General features: G+C 38.2%; 2 protein-coding genes across 2 annotated transcripts; both read right to left on the bottom strand.

Moving 5' to 3' along the window:
* Positions 1 to 271: 271 nt before the first annotated feature.
* Positions 272 to 15,511, bottom strand: LOC110379995 (probable peroxisomal acyl-coenzyme A oxidase 1). The gene is made up of 13 exons (XM_064043495.1): positions 15,294 to 15,511; positions 13,083 to 13,245; positions 12,724 to 12,892; positions 11,643 to 11,766; positions 10,936 to 11,180; positions 5,745 to 5,905; positions 5,289 to 5,451; positions 4,031 to 4,221; positions 2,152 to 2,301; positions 1,969 to 2,074; positions 1,409 to 1,561; positions 973 to 1,089; positions 272 to 576 (listed from the first exon to the last, which is right to left on the bottom strand). The coding sequence occupies exons 1-13, from the start codon at positions 15,415 to 15,417 to the stop codon at positions 433 to 435; spliced, it is 2,010 nt and encodes a 669-aa protein (XP_063899565.1). The 5' UTR covers positions 15,418 to 15,511; the 3' UTR covers positions 272 to 432.
* LOC135119287 (uncharacterized) lies at positions 8,280 to 10,805 on the bottom strand. Its single transcript, XM_064043492.1, has 2 exons — positions 10,348 to 10,805; positions 8,280 to 9,245 (listed from the first exon to the last, which is right to left on the bottom strand). The coding sequence occupies exons 1-2, from the start codon at positions 10,478 to 10,480 to the stop codon at positions 8,365 to 8,367; spliced, it is 1,014 nt and encodes a 337-aa protein (XP_063899562.1). The 5' UTR covers positions 10,481 to 10,805; the 3' UTR covers positions 8,280 to 8,364.
* Positions 15,512 to 17,572: the final 2,061 nt, after the last annotated feature.

The raw sequence follows: 17,572 nt of genomic DNA, 5'->3' as shown, positions 1-17,572 counted from the left end.
TAATTGAATCACTGGTACCCAATGGATTGCTACAAAGGTGAACTAGGTTCAATGAATTGTAATTTATGCGACTATTTAAGTTTTTAAATTTCTGATGACGATAGTCAATTATTGAACTACCAATGTATAGAAAGTTAATTATTATGAATACGTTTACATAAGACTTTCGTGTCATGTGATGTGTAATCGATCTACATATATCGTATACCTAGGTGAAATAAAAATAATAACCGTACATTTCATTGTAAACAATATATTAAATAAATACAATATACTTAATACATTTTGTACATTAAATTGAGCAAAAAATCCCATCACAGATTGTGTAAAAACTTACAAAAAAAAGTATTAAATGCAATTAAATAATTTACCAAATTATAGCTCTTAAGTGAATATCACAAGGTTGATTTTTGTTTGTCATGGTAAGTTGTATCACAGTTTCCCCTGCATGAATGGCTTGAGATACTTGTGGAAGCTCTGGTTGACGGGCTCCGCGTTGAGCGGACTCTTCAGCGCTTCCTCCATCAGACGCTCGTACACGCGACCGTCGTATGCTCCCAGGGTGGACTGAAGTAACTGTAGAAAAGAAATAATAGTTTGAATAATACAATAGGACGCGTAGGCTCTAAATCAGTTGGTCATGGGTTTATCAACATTTTATTGATCATATTTTTCATAATTATAATCCAATTATCACAGTTCCAGTTTTCCTTGACATCGCGATTTCTATCAGATGCTATTAACTTAATTAACTCACCCGTACAATAGTATACCAGTACCTAGTTATCTATACTGATATTATAAAGAGGAAAACTTTGTAATGGATAAACTCAAAAACTTCTACACCGATTTACAAATTTCTTCATTATCCAAGAGTAACATAGGCTATATGTTTTCCCGGTACGGGCAGTAGTTCCCATGGGACGCGACTGAAATGGTAAAATAATCCAGTATGACAATAAATAAACTCACCTCGTCGATTATATCAAAAGCGTCCACAAGTCCAACGGCGTTAGGTCTAATTTGCCTCAGCAGCTGCTCGTACCGAGTCCTCAAGTTCACCACATCGGTGTTCGAAATGGACGTATACTACAGAAGATAAAGAAACTATAATTATCATAAAAAATGGTTTAGGTACCTAGCAACAGCGTAAACTTAAACTAACACGATTCAGTCTGGGATTTTTACCCGACTGCCAAGAAGGCTTAAGATTTTAGCGCAAAAGTAGCTCAATTATTCAGCTTCATTATTTTTCATGCACGTGGGTTTTTATTTTTATTTTAATAATACTTTTTTTAAGCATAAAATTCTCTTAAAGTACAACTACAAACATTGCTATGCAATTTATAAAAGTGTTAAACATATGCAAAATAATCTTCATAATACCTATTACAATCCCATAACAAACCTGTAACAAATCGCCCACTCTCTCCAGCGCCCAGAAGACGGCATACAACTCGATCAGCTGTCCCATCACTTCAGCCAATTGCGGAGACATGGTCTTCATAGCACGAGTCATGTCCTCGTAGAAGGTCGATATCACTATCGCTCGACAGTGTGACTGCAAAAAAAAGCAAATAAAATAAAAGATATTCTAAACTAAAGTAATGAGAAGCGAAAGGCCTTTGAAAGTGGTTGGATATTTAGTGGAAAGGGGACGACCAAAGAAATAGTGGATAGACTGTATGAAAATCGGCGGGCTAGGGAAAATTTTGCTTGAGAAATGACAAATGACAAACATGCACCGCCCAGCCCAAATAAAATTGAAATAAGGACAGGAAGATGATGATTCAAGTACTTTAAACCGCCCTAGGAAGTGTTAACCTAAAACTTACAAGCTCATAATTGACACCTTTTAAGAGCAACAATGCTAGAGCCATGCTTATATAAATACTACAAAATTCTAACACCCCTCATATTTTTAAGTGTTTTAGCAAGCAAAAGTCAAAATGGTATAGTTCCACTTACCTCAGCAGCCGAAACTAATTGAATCGAAATTGTATTCCACGCATCTTCTTGAGACATTCCAGACATTATTTTATTGGTCATACTTTCCACACACCAGGATATTTTCCTGCAAGTTCAAAAAGCAATCTTATGACGCTGATCATAAAAGCTATTTTCCAAAGTCAATTTTCCTGGTTAACTTACTTCATGGCGACTGTTTGGAAGCCTCGAATAATGCCCTTTACAGAGTTGTCCCATTTGTCAGAGAATCCCGGATCGGAGACGGTTTTCAAGTAGGCGACCGTGGGCGTCAATGGTGCTGAGTCGATTTGTTTCCAAGTCTTTAGTAAGAACCTGTGAAAAACATTCGGTAAATTACTGATGTATTTTTTCATATATTTCTTATTCGTTTTTTGTGATTCCCAGTGAGGTAAACCTTTTCTACTCTTCGCAGAGTATAATCTTGGTTGCCTGCGTGTTCTCCTTGATATACGCAAGATGTGAACTTAAACAACGATGAAGTCGTCAATGTTTTCATAAAAAAATAAATAAGCTTTCATGAAGAATTTAACTAAACCTTTATGTACTCCTCTATACACATCGTTATGTACGGTGTACTCCCTTAGGTACCCCTATGTACCCTTATTGTCCAGACACCTCGCGAAGTTAACCGCGGTTAAATCGAAGAGTGTGGACACACTTCGGCTTACTTCGGCCAACTTTATCTCGCTATACTTCTTCCTCATTGGCTCCGATCAACTTTCCCAAGTACTTATCCAAGAAACTTTGCGAATAATATGGAGGCGGTTTTAAGCTTCGAAAGTGTCACTCACCTGGCAGTCTGCAGCAGCAGCACAGTGTTGTCTCCCTCATAGGTGCAGGAGGCAGTGGTGAGCGCGTAGGTGGGCGGCAAGTTGGAGGACACCATGTAGCCGAGTCTGTCGTACTGATCCTTGCCTTATAGAGCATAGCCCTTGTATGTCACTCACCTGGCAGTCTGCAGCAGCAGCACAGTGTTGTCTCCCTCATAGGTGCAGGAGGCAGTGGTGAGCGCGTAGGTGGGCGGCAAGTTGGAGGACACCATGTAGCCGAGTCTGTCGTACTGATCCTTGCCTTATAGAGCATAGCCCTTGTATGTCACTCACCTGGCAGTCTGCAGCAGCAGCACAGTGTTGTCTCCCTCATAGGTGCAGGAGGCAGTGGTGAGCGCGTAGGTGGGCGGCAAGTTGGAGGACACCATGTAGCCGAGTCTGTCGTACTGATCCTTGCCTTATAGAGCATAGCCCCTTGTATGTCACTCACCTGGCAGTCTGCAGCAGCAGCACAGTGTTGTCTCCCCATAGGTGCAGGAGGCAGTGGTGAGCGCGTAGGTGGGCGGCAAGTTGGAGGACACCATGTAGCCGAGTCTGTCGTACTGATCCTTGCCTTATAGAGCATAGCCCCTTGTATGTCACTCACCTGGCAGTCTGCAGCAGCAGCACAGTGTTGTCTCCCTCATAGGTGCAGGAGGCAGTGGTGAGCGCGTAGGTGGGCGGCAAGTTGGAGGACACCATGTAGCCGAGTCTGTCGTACTGATCCTTGCCTTATAGAGCATAGCCCCTTGTATGTCACTCACCTGGCAGTCTGCAGCAGCAGCACAGTGTTGTCTCCCCATAGGTGCAGGAGGCAGTGGTGAGCGCGTAGGTGGGCGGCAAGTTGGAGGACACCATGTAGCCGAGTCTGTCGTACTGATCCTTGCCTTATAGAGCATAGCCCTTGTATGTCACTCACCTGGCAGTCTGCAGCAGCAGCACAGTGTTGTCTCCCTCATAGGTGCAGGAGGCAGTGGTGAGCGCGTAGGTGGGCGGCAAGTTGGAGGACACCATGTAGCCGAGTCTGTCGTACTGATCCTTGCCTTATAGAGCATAGCCCTTGTATGTCACTCACCTGGCAGTCTGCAGCAGCAGCACAGTGTTGTCTCCCTCATAGGTGCAGGAGGCAGTGGTGAGCGCGTAGGTGGGCGGCAAGTTGGAGGACACCATGTAGCCGAGTCTGTCGTACTGATCCTTGCCTTATAGAGCATAGCCCCTTGTATGTCACTCACCTGGCAGTCTGCAGCAGCAGCACAGTGTTGTCTCCCTCATAGGTGCAGGAGGCAGTGGTGAGCGCGTAGGTGGGCGGCAAGTTGGAGGACACCATGTAGCCGTGGCCGCCGCATGCCAGCCGGCAGCGCTCCGTGAACATTGACGAGTCTGTCGTGCTGATTGCTTTTAAACAGCAGGCTAGTGCGTGTAGCTGGAATGAAAGAACATCATATTGAATTGAACTGCCTCGTTGTCGCTGTCGCATATCTCGACTACTGAGCACAAATACGGCCCGTTCTCCGCTTCTCCGATCGTGTCGGATTGCCGTGCCATCAGGTTATAAGAGTGAAGGAATAGAGAGTGCACATATGTCTGAGCAAATGTTTGTGTTCTATAATATGTCCTGCGCAGTTGGCTGATCTCCTTATATGAGAACAGCTGCCGTGCCCGAAAATCGGCCTTGTACGCCAATATATTTTGAATAAGTGCACCAGCAGTGTGAGATCAGCAAAACAAAAAAATAATCGAGACTTAATAAATAAGGTATTAGTGCTAACCTAGAAAGGCAAGTAAGTACCTGTATTAGGTGCTGGTGCTTATAGATTTATGGCCAGTGTCACAGTTTACCGATAAAGTGCCAGATAAAGACTGCTTATAATTTCTGCCAGACATTGCTATCCGAAAATACCAAACCGATAAAACTGGCCATTAGACTGGATTTAGTGTAAATAAAAGCAATTTTAATTGAAAGAATATATCTATCTATCTATCAAAGTTATGAAGTAAAGGTGCTCTCTTAAACTTTCTGTATAAAATATTTCAGACACATCCTCTAAAGTTATACTTAATGATGCCGTAACGAGACATGTTAAATGTGCCATTCGTTATCCTAAAAACGGCTTCGAGACTCGTGAGTAGGTGATAGAATATTAGTTTCTTACAAGACATTCGATGGAATTTGCGCGCCACAGAGGTCTGACGACCTCTGTGGCGCAATGGTCACCAAGCCGGACTGCCGAATCTGAGGTCCCGGGTTCGATTCCCGGTTCGGTCGACATTTGTGTGATGAGCATGCTTGTTGGTCGTGGTCTGGGTGTTACAATATGTATTTATAAATATGTATATGTGTAGCTATATGTAGTTTATCAGTTGTGTTAGCACCCATAACACAAGTTAATTAATAACTTACCATGGGGCTAACCAACCGTGTGTGAAAAGGTGTCCCGACATTATATGTCCCGACATTATAATTATAGTGGTACAATGGGTCTAACTCACCTCACCCAATCTCTCCATATTGCCCTTATGCAACTGATCATTTATAACATTGAATGTATCCCACAGCCGCCACGCATTCATCTTCATGGCATAACAACCGGCTATCGACGACAATACCTTGTCCTGTTGAGTTACATAGTCTAAGATCTGACGCTCTGGTTCACTGTAAGAAAAAAAATAACTTAGAAACCAGTGGATTTTTTAGAAAATAATGTTCGTTTAATTTTGAATTAGAAGACTTCGGTAGCATTAGAAGATCTCTATAAGATAACATTTTAATTTGCCGGTTACCTATAAAATTATTAATCTTTAGCGTACGAGTAGTGGGGATTGAAATTAGTTATTATGCCCTTTATTTTATGACAACCTTTATATAGAGCTTGGAGATCTCTGATTTTATACAAAACCCTTTGATAGTTTGGTCAAAATAATTACATAACCACAGATTCGCATTACCTTTCTTTTTGCTGACATTGTCTCCTAACAGCAGAATATCTGGTAGCAACGGTGATAGCCTTAGCCAGGTAGTTGACAGAGTCGAACACGATGACGACCCGCACGAACACCATAGTACCGTAGATGAGCTTGGAGTTTTTAGATTTCACGTATGTTCCGTCCTGAAAAGAAAAGTAGAATATGCAAGATTATATTAACCAAAAAATATTAAACACTGTTGTTAATTGAATCCTACTATATAATATTATAAACGCGAAAGTTTGTATGTATGGATGTATGGATGTATGGATGTTTGTTACTCTTTCACGCAAAAACTACTGAATGGATTTTAATGAAACTTTACAATAATATAGCTTATACATCAGAATAACACATAGGCTACAATTTGTAAACATATTGTTCAAAATACTAAACCTGCGCAGACGAAGTCGCGGGCACCAGCTAGTATTTTAATAACTCAGTGGCTAAGTCATATAATCTAAATAGTAAAACTAAATAATGAGCAGTAGATACCTAGTCTTTATCCTTACTTTTAACATAAACATAAATAACATAAATGCGAAAGTATGTTACGCTTTCTATGTGTAAGGCTGCGTTTCCACCAGAGATGTGCGAGGATGCATAGCGAGGGATGTGTTTGTAAAGAACCAATAGGATCGCTTCATTTACCTTGCCTCGGTCAGCACAGCTCTGGTGGAAACGGCTCAGCGGAGCTAGATTTTTGCGCATACAAAACAAGCGCGGGATGTGTGCGAGGGATGTGTACGAGGGAAGTGTGCGAGGAATGTGTGTTGAGAAAGATGTGTTGCGAGGTTTGCGCATACTGTACCAGCCAGTCCATAGACGGAGTTTGTTGGAAGTAGAAGTGCGCAAAATAGATAATAATATGGATAATTGGAAAAAGAAAATACTTTTATATTTGGGTGAATTTCCCGGGACCAAAAATTGCGTGGCATCGATGAAATCGGTACTAAAAATCATTGTTATAATATTCTTATATTTTTTTCTAAGTAGGTGAAATAGTAATCTATGTGTAGCACTAAATATTTTGTTAATAGGATTAATAGGTTCTACAAAAAAAAAATTTAAACCTCAAAATCTTTCATTGCCGTGTTTGTCCACACGTCACCTTGATGTGTACTAGACCTTATTGATAAAAGTGTATTAGTTATTTATATTAAAACCTATTTTTATTTGGTTCGTGAATAGTTAAACTATTGTTACAGGATACATTTGTTCAAATATTTAAACAATACAACAAATGGTAAATAAAAAATAGTTTGTCCCAGAACTACCATTCATCGCCATGTCCTAAACATATTTGAGAATATTGCTTTTTCTAACGGTTTGCGTCCCTCCCGCTGTGCGCTATATGTTGCATATTAGTGGACGTCAAGTGTTCGACGTGGAATTACGTGTGCACGTGCCTGCATTTTCGCGCCATAAATGTAATTATTCAATTTTTTTATCACTGGACATTTTTTCTTTCATCGCCGTGTATAGGTCTAACTTCTGTTTGAATAAGTTTGTCCTCTTAATTGATCATTTGGTACAATGCCATTTATCTTATGATTATTTGTGACGTGTTAATTACTGTGAATTATTAACAGATTTTTGTTTTTTTGATGTTTTTGCCTTGATATTCATCGCCGCGCTCTCATTTCCGTGGTTTCCGTGGTCAAAATTTGCTATGGAAATGAATAAAAATACACGGCAATTAAAAAATTTTCATTGCCATGCCTTGTAAAACGATTTCGTTTCATTGCCGTGGCCACATGTTTCATTTCCGTGACTTATGTTTTCATCGCCACGGCATGAAGAAAAAAAACAATTTGTACTATACAGTCAAAGATATTTCCACGTTCACCTCACAAAACGATAAACTTACACACACACCACTCCACTCTCTGTCATTACAAACCGAAACTATCGGAAAAGGAGAGAAAGGAACGAAAAAGATTGTCTGAAAAAAAAACGACGTGAAAAGTTCTTTCATTGCCATGGACGCATGTTTCATTGCCGTGCATACATGTTTCATCGCCGTTTCATGAAAATTTTAATCTTGTATATCTCGTTCGTTTTTTAAGCTATCTACTAGATATTAAGTAAGAATACATATCTTATCAAAAACTTGAGTAATCACTATTTTTTCTTGTTCTAAAGTTGAAGAATAAAAAATCCACGGAAATGAAGATTTTATTGGACTTGTTGAAATTCACCCATTTAACAATTTGTGATGAAGAAATGGAAGCAGAAGATACGGAGTTTATTAGTTCTATAATTTTGAGCAATACAAGAACACACAGGTTTTGGATACGTAACCATATTAAATATCATCGATTACATGGAGAATTCTTTACCTTTTTTCATACGGCTGATGATGAAATATTCGAAAATTCTTATCGAGTATCTAGAAGTAACTTTTATGAGTTACACAATTTGATTGAGAACATTATCAAGAAAGAAGACACTCACTACAGAGAATGCATCAGCACCAAGGAAAAATTGGCGGTATGTTTAAAGTAAGTAAAATAGTTTGAATCAATTTTGTCTTTATTAAACATATTAATTGAAAAGTAATCATAATCTGCAAAATAAGTAGACAACAAGTTCCTCTTTTTCATGGCAAATTAGGCTCTGTTCCTACTTTGTTTGAAGTATTTGGCGTTTGTAGGTCTGAATGTTGTGTTCCCGGAGATGCTGGTTGTACAGCTTCCAGTTGGAAAGATGAATCCATCTGGCCCACTGTTTTATTTGTATTTCTACCAGAGCTTGAAGAATAACCAAGTTGTTCAGGATCCAGCTGAGGCGGCAAATCCATCTGGCCTGCTATATTACTACCTACTGCTATACTGCTATCAGAGCTTGAAGAATAACCAATATTTTGATTATACCACGACAGCACGTAAGATTCTTCGGCTTCGCTAATCATATTAAAAAGTTTCCTTTTTAAAGGAACTTGCATGTAATCTGGTAATTTTTTAAATGTTTTCGCCATTGAAAGAAAAAAATGATCAGTATCATCGCAGTCCGTTGGTTTTAAAAGTTCTCTTAATTCTTGCCTTTCTTTTCGAAAATCTTCTTGATTTTTCATATGTTTTTGTATTAAAATTGATAATTCATCGCCTTTTTTCTTCTTTGATGATGACGGGGTGACCGAATCTGTTGAAATGCCTGAAGTTGAGGCTATTTCGTAAAGATTGTTGGGATTGTCAGCTTGATTTGGTGTATGTTCAGTGCTCTGCGAAGAGTCATCTTGGTTTAATGAATATTGAGTGCTTTGCGAAGAGTCATTTTCATTATTTGGTGACGAAATATCCTCTTTATAACTTGACTCTCTATCTCTGTTGGCCATGTACGGTAAAAGAAATTCCATCAATTTTTGGTATTTCCATTCACGTGTTTTGGTTGTAGCCTGTCCGCTTTTTTTAGATTTCTGCCTCTTTAGCGCGTCCCGATGGCTATCCCGTAGTTGTTTCCAACGATACTTAGCGCTTTTCACTGAAATAATAGAAAATTATGATTAGGAATATAACATTTTTATACCAAGCATGTTGTCTTACAGATCGCAAAAAATCAGTAACAGGTAAAGAGTACTTTTTTATTTGTTAATTATTTTTCTTACTATTATTATAAACATTCCTTTTTTTGCAGGTATTTATCCACGGGCTCGTCGTTCACACGATTGGCAGAAAATTTTAGGATTGGAGTAGCAAGTGTGTCGAGAATTGTGGCAGAAGTTTGTAATGCTCTTTGGCTTGTTTTACAACCTCTTGTTATTCCAAAACCTACCAAAGACGACTGGAAGCGAATAGCAAAGGATTTTCAAAATTGTTTGGGGGCTCTAGACGGTAAACATGTTTATATAATGTGTCCTGCAAACACTGGGTCCTCTTTTTTTAATTACAAACAAAGATTTTCTATAGTGCTTATGTGCTTAGCTGACGCTAGGAGAAAGATTATAATGGTTGATGTGGGATCCATGGGAAGATTTAGTGATGCTGGAATATTTGATGATAGTGTTTTGGAAAATATTTGAAAGAAAAAGATTGAATCTTCCAGAACCTGAACCATTATATGAAGGAGGTGAACCAGTACCATTTGTATTCATTGGAGATGAGGCTTTTCCTTTGATGGAAAATTTCATGCGCCCATATCCGCGGGACCAGTTAGACCAACAGAAACGTATATTTAACTATAGACTTTCGAGGGCACGTCGCATTGTAGAAGCTACATTCGGTGTATTGGCACGAAAGTGGTATGTGTATCGTAAAGACTTTGAATGCAGAGTGGAAACGGTTGACAAAATCGTAAAAGCCACATGTGTAATGCATATTTTTTTAATTGAAAGACAAAGTAATTATTTGGATTGCATTGATAACACAAATACAAGTACTCTTGTATCGGTTCCTAGCATTTCCGTCGTCGTGTCAAGTGATAGTTATGATGTAAGAGAGAAATACTGCTCTTATTTCAATAATCAAGGAAAAGTGTCATGGCAAGATACTCGTATTTCGTCACGAATTCATCGCACACAATAAATACCCAAATATTGTAACTTGTATTTTAATATACCTGATTTTAATACATGATTATTACTTACCATCTTTATATTGTATTTCTTTGACTATTTCCTCCCACGCAGCGTCCTTAGTTTCATTACATTTGTAAAATGACAAAGAAGTGTTCCACAAACACGGAAACTTTTGAACGGCATCAATTAATTTTTCGTCCATTATGCCACGCAACCGTACGACATGCGTACGACTACAAGCGCTTACGACAGCAAAGTGAGACGTGAGCGCAGCGCGGTGAGCGGCAGGCAGGCGTTCGCGTTACTCCGCTCCCACTACACCGCACCCCCGTCGACACATTTCACAGCTTCGCAACGCATCCTCGCGCCACACATTAATGCGCATTTTCACAGCTCCGCTACACATCCTCGTAGGCACATTATCATCGCACAGCTTTGGTGGAAACACCCACACATTTTCACAGCACAGCTAGACATCCTCGCACGACACATTTCCATCGCACATCTCTGGTGGAAACGCAGCCTTATGCTCTTACGTACATATTCTAAGGTCGCGCATTTACGCTTACTTACGCAAGTTACTGAACCGATTCAAGAGAGATGAAACAGTATAAAATAACTAAGAAAACCTAAAAGCAGCATTGCGAATTTCTTTACCTTTAAAACCTTAGCATGTTTCATCAGCATATTAGTCCTAGGTATCCTAACTTTCTCAAAGCCTAAGAAGCCATTGTTTACAGAGTTCAGTCCCATTTTCACCCCGATCTCTCCAACTTTGATCCCTGGTAGTGGCATGTGAGTCTCCTCGTCTCGGACCTGGACGATGAAGGAGTGGATTCCATGGCATTCACCCTTGGAGTATAGTTGGGCTATCACGATGCAGTAGTTTGCTGTGTTGCCCACTGACAAAAATATAAATGGGGAGCATTAAGACCAAAGATCACACTGTAAAGGATGTGTGGATGTTTTTTAATCTTTCGCTCAAAAATTAATGAATGTATTTTGATGAAACTTGGTACAATAAAGCTTATGCATTAGAACAACATACAAGCACATAAAACAGAATAATAAAATCACAAGCTCAACAAAAATAGACCTGTAAGTGCAAAAATTATCGTTCACAATACGAATATAGCAAATTCATGTGAACACAAAAAGGTCAGATGTATTGACCTTTTTGTGTTCATCAATCAAATCATCAATGCAAGTTAATATTTCTAGCCACCTCAGATATCACACAATACTCCAATATGTTTTCCCAATCAACATTGAACCTCATACTTCAGAGACAAAGTTGAAAATCTATTTCTTGTGTTGGCGTATGTAAATCAAGAATGTTTGAGCAATGGTGGAGCTATACATACATCCTCCGGGCCACCATTTGTAAGCAGTAAGCGAAGGACTGTGCAACACAAACTCCTCAGTAGCAGTGTCGTAAGTGGCCGTCGTCTCCAGGCCACGGATAAACGTGCCATGACCAAGTTCCGTCTGAAACAATACTACAGCAATTACGATCTCCTTTGTAGCAAAAACTATTTTATTACAACAAAAACTGATGCCTAATTACAAATTTTAGGTTTTAATGAGAATTTCGCCATTAATTAAATATGTTTTAATAATTAAATGCAGTATTATTTTAAAGAATCGCAGAATAATAATAATTTCAATTTCTACTCATTTAATTTTATTACCGTTGTTACCACACAAATCTACATAGCAATAACATTTAGATACTATTGATTTCTGACACTTACGCGAATATTAGACATTAAAATAAAACTACTTTTATGGGATTAAATAATATTAATATAACCGCGATAAAATCCGTAAAAGTAGTTTTATTTAAATATTTAGATACTAGTTTAAACCTGTCTTGTCCTTCTAGAGTTAATAATAACTATGAGTCAATCACCTTTTGCCATAACCAGACAAATACGAATATTATTACTTTAAGAACCTGGGGCCGGATTCTCCTAATTTTACTTAAGCGACATACAATTAAAATTTAGACATCAATAAGTTCTTTCTTATTAGTTTCTTCTCGTTAGATGTGCGTTAAAGTGTAGAGGAACACGGTAGTATACTGACGTCATAGTCACGTGATCGAGCGTTTTCTGGGCAATGTTTTAGGAAACACAGAAAGAAATCGAATACATAAAAATAAAGAGATTTAAGACGAAAAATTAAACGAAGCTATTTAAATAGATTTTCGAAAATTGGAAACAACCCTATTGTAGAGCAAACTACCGTATAGACCAAAATCACCAAAATAGCAGACCAATCGCAAACCAATCGAATGTCGTTAGAATACGATTGGTCTTATATTAGTAGCAGAATGCCCGATATGGTTAAAACTGCTATTGCGATCATATTGCGATTCGATTTCTATTCAATTTTGAGATTATTAACTTAGGAGAATCGGGCCCCTGAATGTTGCGTTCATACCTGAGCATAACTGCCAATGATGCCACAATTCATGGCACGATGCAGCCACTTCGCTTGCTGTTCCTCATCAGCCTGGCTCATGAATACTGGCATGAACATTATATAGTGAAGCCCGAAGGGCGACCCGTCCTGAGAAATCGAAGATCCTAGAACACCGCTAAGAAGATTTCTGCAAAAAAGATACAATTCTCTTAACTGTCAGACTCTGATTACCTGCCTGTCGTCTTTGAGACCATTAATTGTGACAAACAACGCTTGATCTTCAAAGTTCATGAGGGGCCGATAAAGAATCTTCAGCTTTTTAACTTAGGTATATTTATAGTCGTATTTAACATATGGGTATTTCAACACCCACTCACCTGTAATTAAAAAGGTCTGTGTTATTTTCCTTCTGAATTTTTCGGAGCAAACTGAACAGGATGACCGCCTTTCGTATCGAGTTCTCATATTTCTCTTTATGACTTAGATATTCATCTGGGATGCCGCCAAAGAGCTCCTCTTTCTTCGTCAGCATCACCCTTTCTGAAAAGCAAAGAAATGTAATGAATTGACAACCGTTTACGTAGGTCTTCAATTAATCAAGATGGAGTTACAAATAAAATGAAAAAGTCTAATCAATCAAGAATTGACACAAATTAAAATTTCTAAGACTTCTTTCTTCAAAAGCAATTGTCTTTGGAGTATAAAAAGGTGCAGATTTCTGTCAAAGGCATCACACATCCTCCGCTCTTTCATCAGTCCACCAACACTTCTAAAAACTTCAAGATGAACAAGATCTTCTTCCTCGTCTTCTTCGTGGCCTGCGTCTGCCTGTTCGCTGAAGCCCAACTGACGTTCACGTCAAGCTGGGGCGGCAAGCGTGGAGGACCAGCTCCTGTATCTTGCAAGAACGAAGAAGCCGTGACTACCATCTTCAAACTGATTCAGAACGAAGCTGAGAGGTTCATCATCTGCCAGCAAAAGCCTTGAAGAAACAACCGAAGTTGCGATGACCCACGATGCCGCTACTAACAGGAATTTGTTTTATATATCGTTGTAATTAAGTTTTCTTTAGCTTCACAATGGCCCTTGTGTTTCGTGATTGCCAAGTTCGTGTGATCAAGGATTTCATATAGGAGTGAATTTTCTTAATACAATGACGCTGATTCGTACCTTCTTTCTTGGCTTGACTGCAATTTGACTTTATGTAATCTGTTTAATAAAATATTGTATGCCTTTAGTGTTTATTTTTATTCTTCTGTTATCTCCTGATTGAAACTGTTTTTTTTTTATAACAAAATAAAAAAATTAACAAGAGTTTTAAGAGTTCTATGTCGTATTGGATATAACCATATACGATAACATACAATACTTTTTTGGGAGTTTACCTATTGGTACAATGACGAATCCTATTGTTATTTACCTAGATCTATATAAACAAGTCTGCAATAAATAAGGCCTACCGAAATCCCTATCAGCCAACTTGAAATGGGTATGGCAATGACTGACCTGATGACCTTCCCACTTGTCAGTTACGTATGTGTCTTGCTAGTTAAACACTTACTTAACTAAAATAATGTTCTACAGGAATAACGGCCAGTTTCTTCATCATAAGTTAAAGTTAAAGTTATGGCTAAAGTAATGTCTAAAGTAAAAGTAACGGTCAAATTCAATTTTCCTATTAGTTTTGCTGTCACTTTAGCCTTGAAAAAACGAATTTGACCATTACTTTTACTTTAGACATTACTTTAACTTTAACTTTTGATGAAGAAACTGGCCGTTAGTCTTTAAAATGTAATGTCAAATTAAGATTATGAAGCTAGTGTTTGTTAGGTCTCTCGCTTAGACCCTAAACAAAATTGTTCCTTCCCATTTAACCCATGAGAAGTATCCATATAAGTAAAGAGTTATAATATATTATGGCCAAATATAGCTGTTAATGTATTATTATGTAGTCAAATAATACCGCAGCATAATTAGATAGAACTGTATAAATTATTTTTTTTTTGCTAAAACGAAGCCCTGTTAAGGCTTCGTGACAGTTATGGCCAATGACCGCAAAACTTGTTTTTTTTTTGCTAACCGTACATTCTTACAATTGGCCATATAGGTACTTACTAACTATGAAATACGCAAGAGAATGGCTAGCGTGACTGTTATTATAAAATAATGGGTCTAGGTACACAAGTACCTATGTACATATTTATTAATTATCAGGACAACAATTATTGAGTACTTGTCACTACGTAGGGTATATAGGTAGGTACTTGTCACTGACAAGTAAATAGGTAGGTATTATTTAATCTATTTACATTTATTTATGAAACCAATTGTTAAAAATCCACGCACATTAAAATTTTCCCACTCTTTATGAAAACTTTATATGTATTATGGGTATAGGTGCCGTAAAGTGCCGAGGAACTTTTCAATCAATTTTCAAGTATTTTGGATTTATAAGTAGGGACACCACACATTCATTAGGTTCAGTAATTTTAGCGTAAATTGTAACACACAAATATACACACGCAAAATCGCAATTAGCATAGATACAAATCCGCAGTACCACAGTAACAATCCTAAAGTTCATTTACCTCTCTCCTTCCTTTCCAAAGTCTTGTCCTTCCCGCCATCAAGAAAGAAGGTCAGTTCTTCCACATTGAAGGTGCACTTCGCCCTTTCCTTAACTAAGTCCTCGTTCACTTTATCCATATTCATAGATTAATTTATTTACAATACAACGCGTATGACATCGAGGCGTTTACCCGACTGACTGATATGCGCGCCTTAAACATAGGCTGAGTGAGGTCGGGAACGTACGGTCATTATTTGCTTAAAGTGAGACTGGATTTTAAATACAATAAAATATTAGCTTTATTCGGACTTTAGCGCACTTTTTACTTACCCATAAATTGGCAGTTGAAACTTGTTTGGCGGGCAAAAAATTTTACATGGTTTAGGGTTCTTCAAAAGAAAAATCCGGACCGTTGTTTCTATCATAATTTTCGGAAAATCGTGGAGTTTACGCGATTACGGCTACCTGAAAAAGTTATGCAAAAAAAATGACAGCCGCTTATTAAGTAAAATGTGTGGTCATTGCAATAGGTATGTATGTAGATATAAATGGGTAGGATATTCCATTGTCACTATATTTACATAATTATATTTTAATTTACTACTACTTAACTACTGTCAAATTCTTACACAATGAGTGTACTAGTAGGTAGTACCTAATCGCCGGTTTTGTTTTCTTATACCGTTAATGTGTATTTAACAGTGATTCCCACTTCAAGGGTTCACCTTGTACTACTTTCCCCATTCGAGATACAGTACAGCAAACAATATGTGTAATTAAACTTTCAATACGTGCATTTTGTGTAGCAAGTTCATTCCAAGTTTTTGAATATATGTACTAAAATTGCATTAACATTGAATACCTGCGTGTTCATCGATAATGTACTTATTACCTATTTAGGCCAAATTCCAGTTGAAATTGCTTCTTTTTAGGTTCAGCTTACCGACATTATGAGAGGCGACTGTTTTATTAGTCTTCAATTATGGATATCTAACAAGGACATATCTTACTACAAAAAGCTAGACAGGCGTTCGATACGAGAATCCATACATTTTTTTTCTCAAACACGTGACGAACGTCTAACTTTTTTTAGTAAGACCAAAGGAGTTTGCTTCTAAGACCCGTTTACCGGTAGATATCTAAAAAATGAGAGGTCATAGAGTCACAACACCAGACCAGTACTAAGAAAAAAGGTGACTTACCAACATTATTTTCAAAAAGGTTATTTTACTTACTAATTAATTAACTTACATTATTTTACTAAGGTCGCCTCCAAGAGGTATCTGTGGAAATGTAAGGGGGAGGGCTATGTTCAGCAGTGGACGTCCCATGGCTAAAATGATGATGATGATTTTACTAAGGATTAAGGGGGTGAACAAACGCGTTGAACGGCTGGAAATATGCATTCGGAAAAACGAATAGTTGCTTAGGTTCCTTTATTACAAAAACCACGTCTGAAAAACAATCACATAACTGCAAATTGCTTTACTAATTTAATTAGGAGTCTGTTGCGTATTAAGTTATCAACCGCTGCTCTCACCAAAAAACTACAACCATCCAAGGACCAATCACACAAAAAAAGTAGGTAGCTAGACTTTAAAATTTAATAGTGGGTCAAACGTATCATTCCCTTTTTTATTAGGTGGATATGAATTGATCAGGTGAATTTAGCAGTTCTCAAGAAGGCAGTGGCGGCGTAGCATCGGGTGGCACCCGGGGCGGACTACCTATTGAGCACCCCCAAAAAAAATCACGGACTAAAATTGAAAATTGAAGTACTTAAAAATCGTGTAGAAATCATTCATGGTGCTTTTTGCTAGGTTTAACATAAAGAAACCGGAGACAGATCACTGCAAACTTATAAATCGGTAGCGGAGCGAGCCCCTAATTCTTGAGTTTTGGGACATAAAAGTACCCAAACATGTCTTACATAAACCAGCCTCAAGTGAAAAAGCCGCGAGCGCAGCGAGCGCGAAATTTTTGAGTTTTGAACAGTAATGTACTAAAACGAAACCAAAATACTCAAACTAATTTGAAAAAAAAACAGTGGAAAGACAAAAAGCTGCGAGCGCAGCGAGCGCGAAATTTTTTGAGTTTTGGGACACAAAAGTCCTCATCCTCCTAAACAGCTTAGAAATCGGCAGCGTAGAGCGTCAGTTGTTTTTGCTGCTTCGGTGCTTTAACTTGAGGATTCAAAGGTTAAGCGCAGAACAAATCAGAAATGACGAAAAAACTGCGAGCGAAGCGAGCGATTTTTTTTTTCTACCTTTGTGGAATTAATTTAAATAATCAGTTAAA

The sequence above is a fragment of the Helicoverpa armigera genome, chromosome 3 (genome assembly GCF_030705265.1).
Source record: "Helicoverpa armigera isolate CAAS_96S chromosome 3, ASM3070526v1, whole genome shotgun sequence".
Taxonomy (NCBI): Eukaryota; Metazoa; Arthropoda; class Insecta; order Lepidoptera; family Noctuidae; genus Helicoverpa; species Helicoverpa armigera.
The sequence above is the reverse complement of the archived record's forward strand: the minus strand, read 5'-3'. Positions and strand labels throughout refer to the sequence as shown.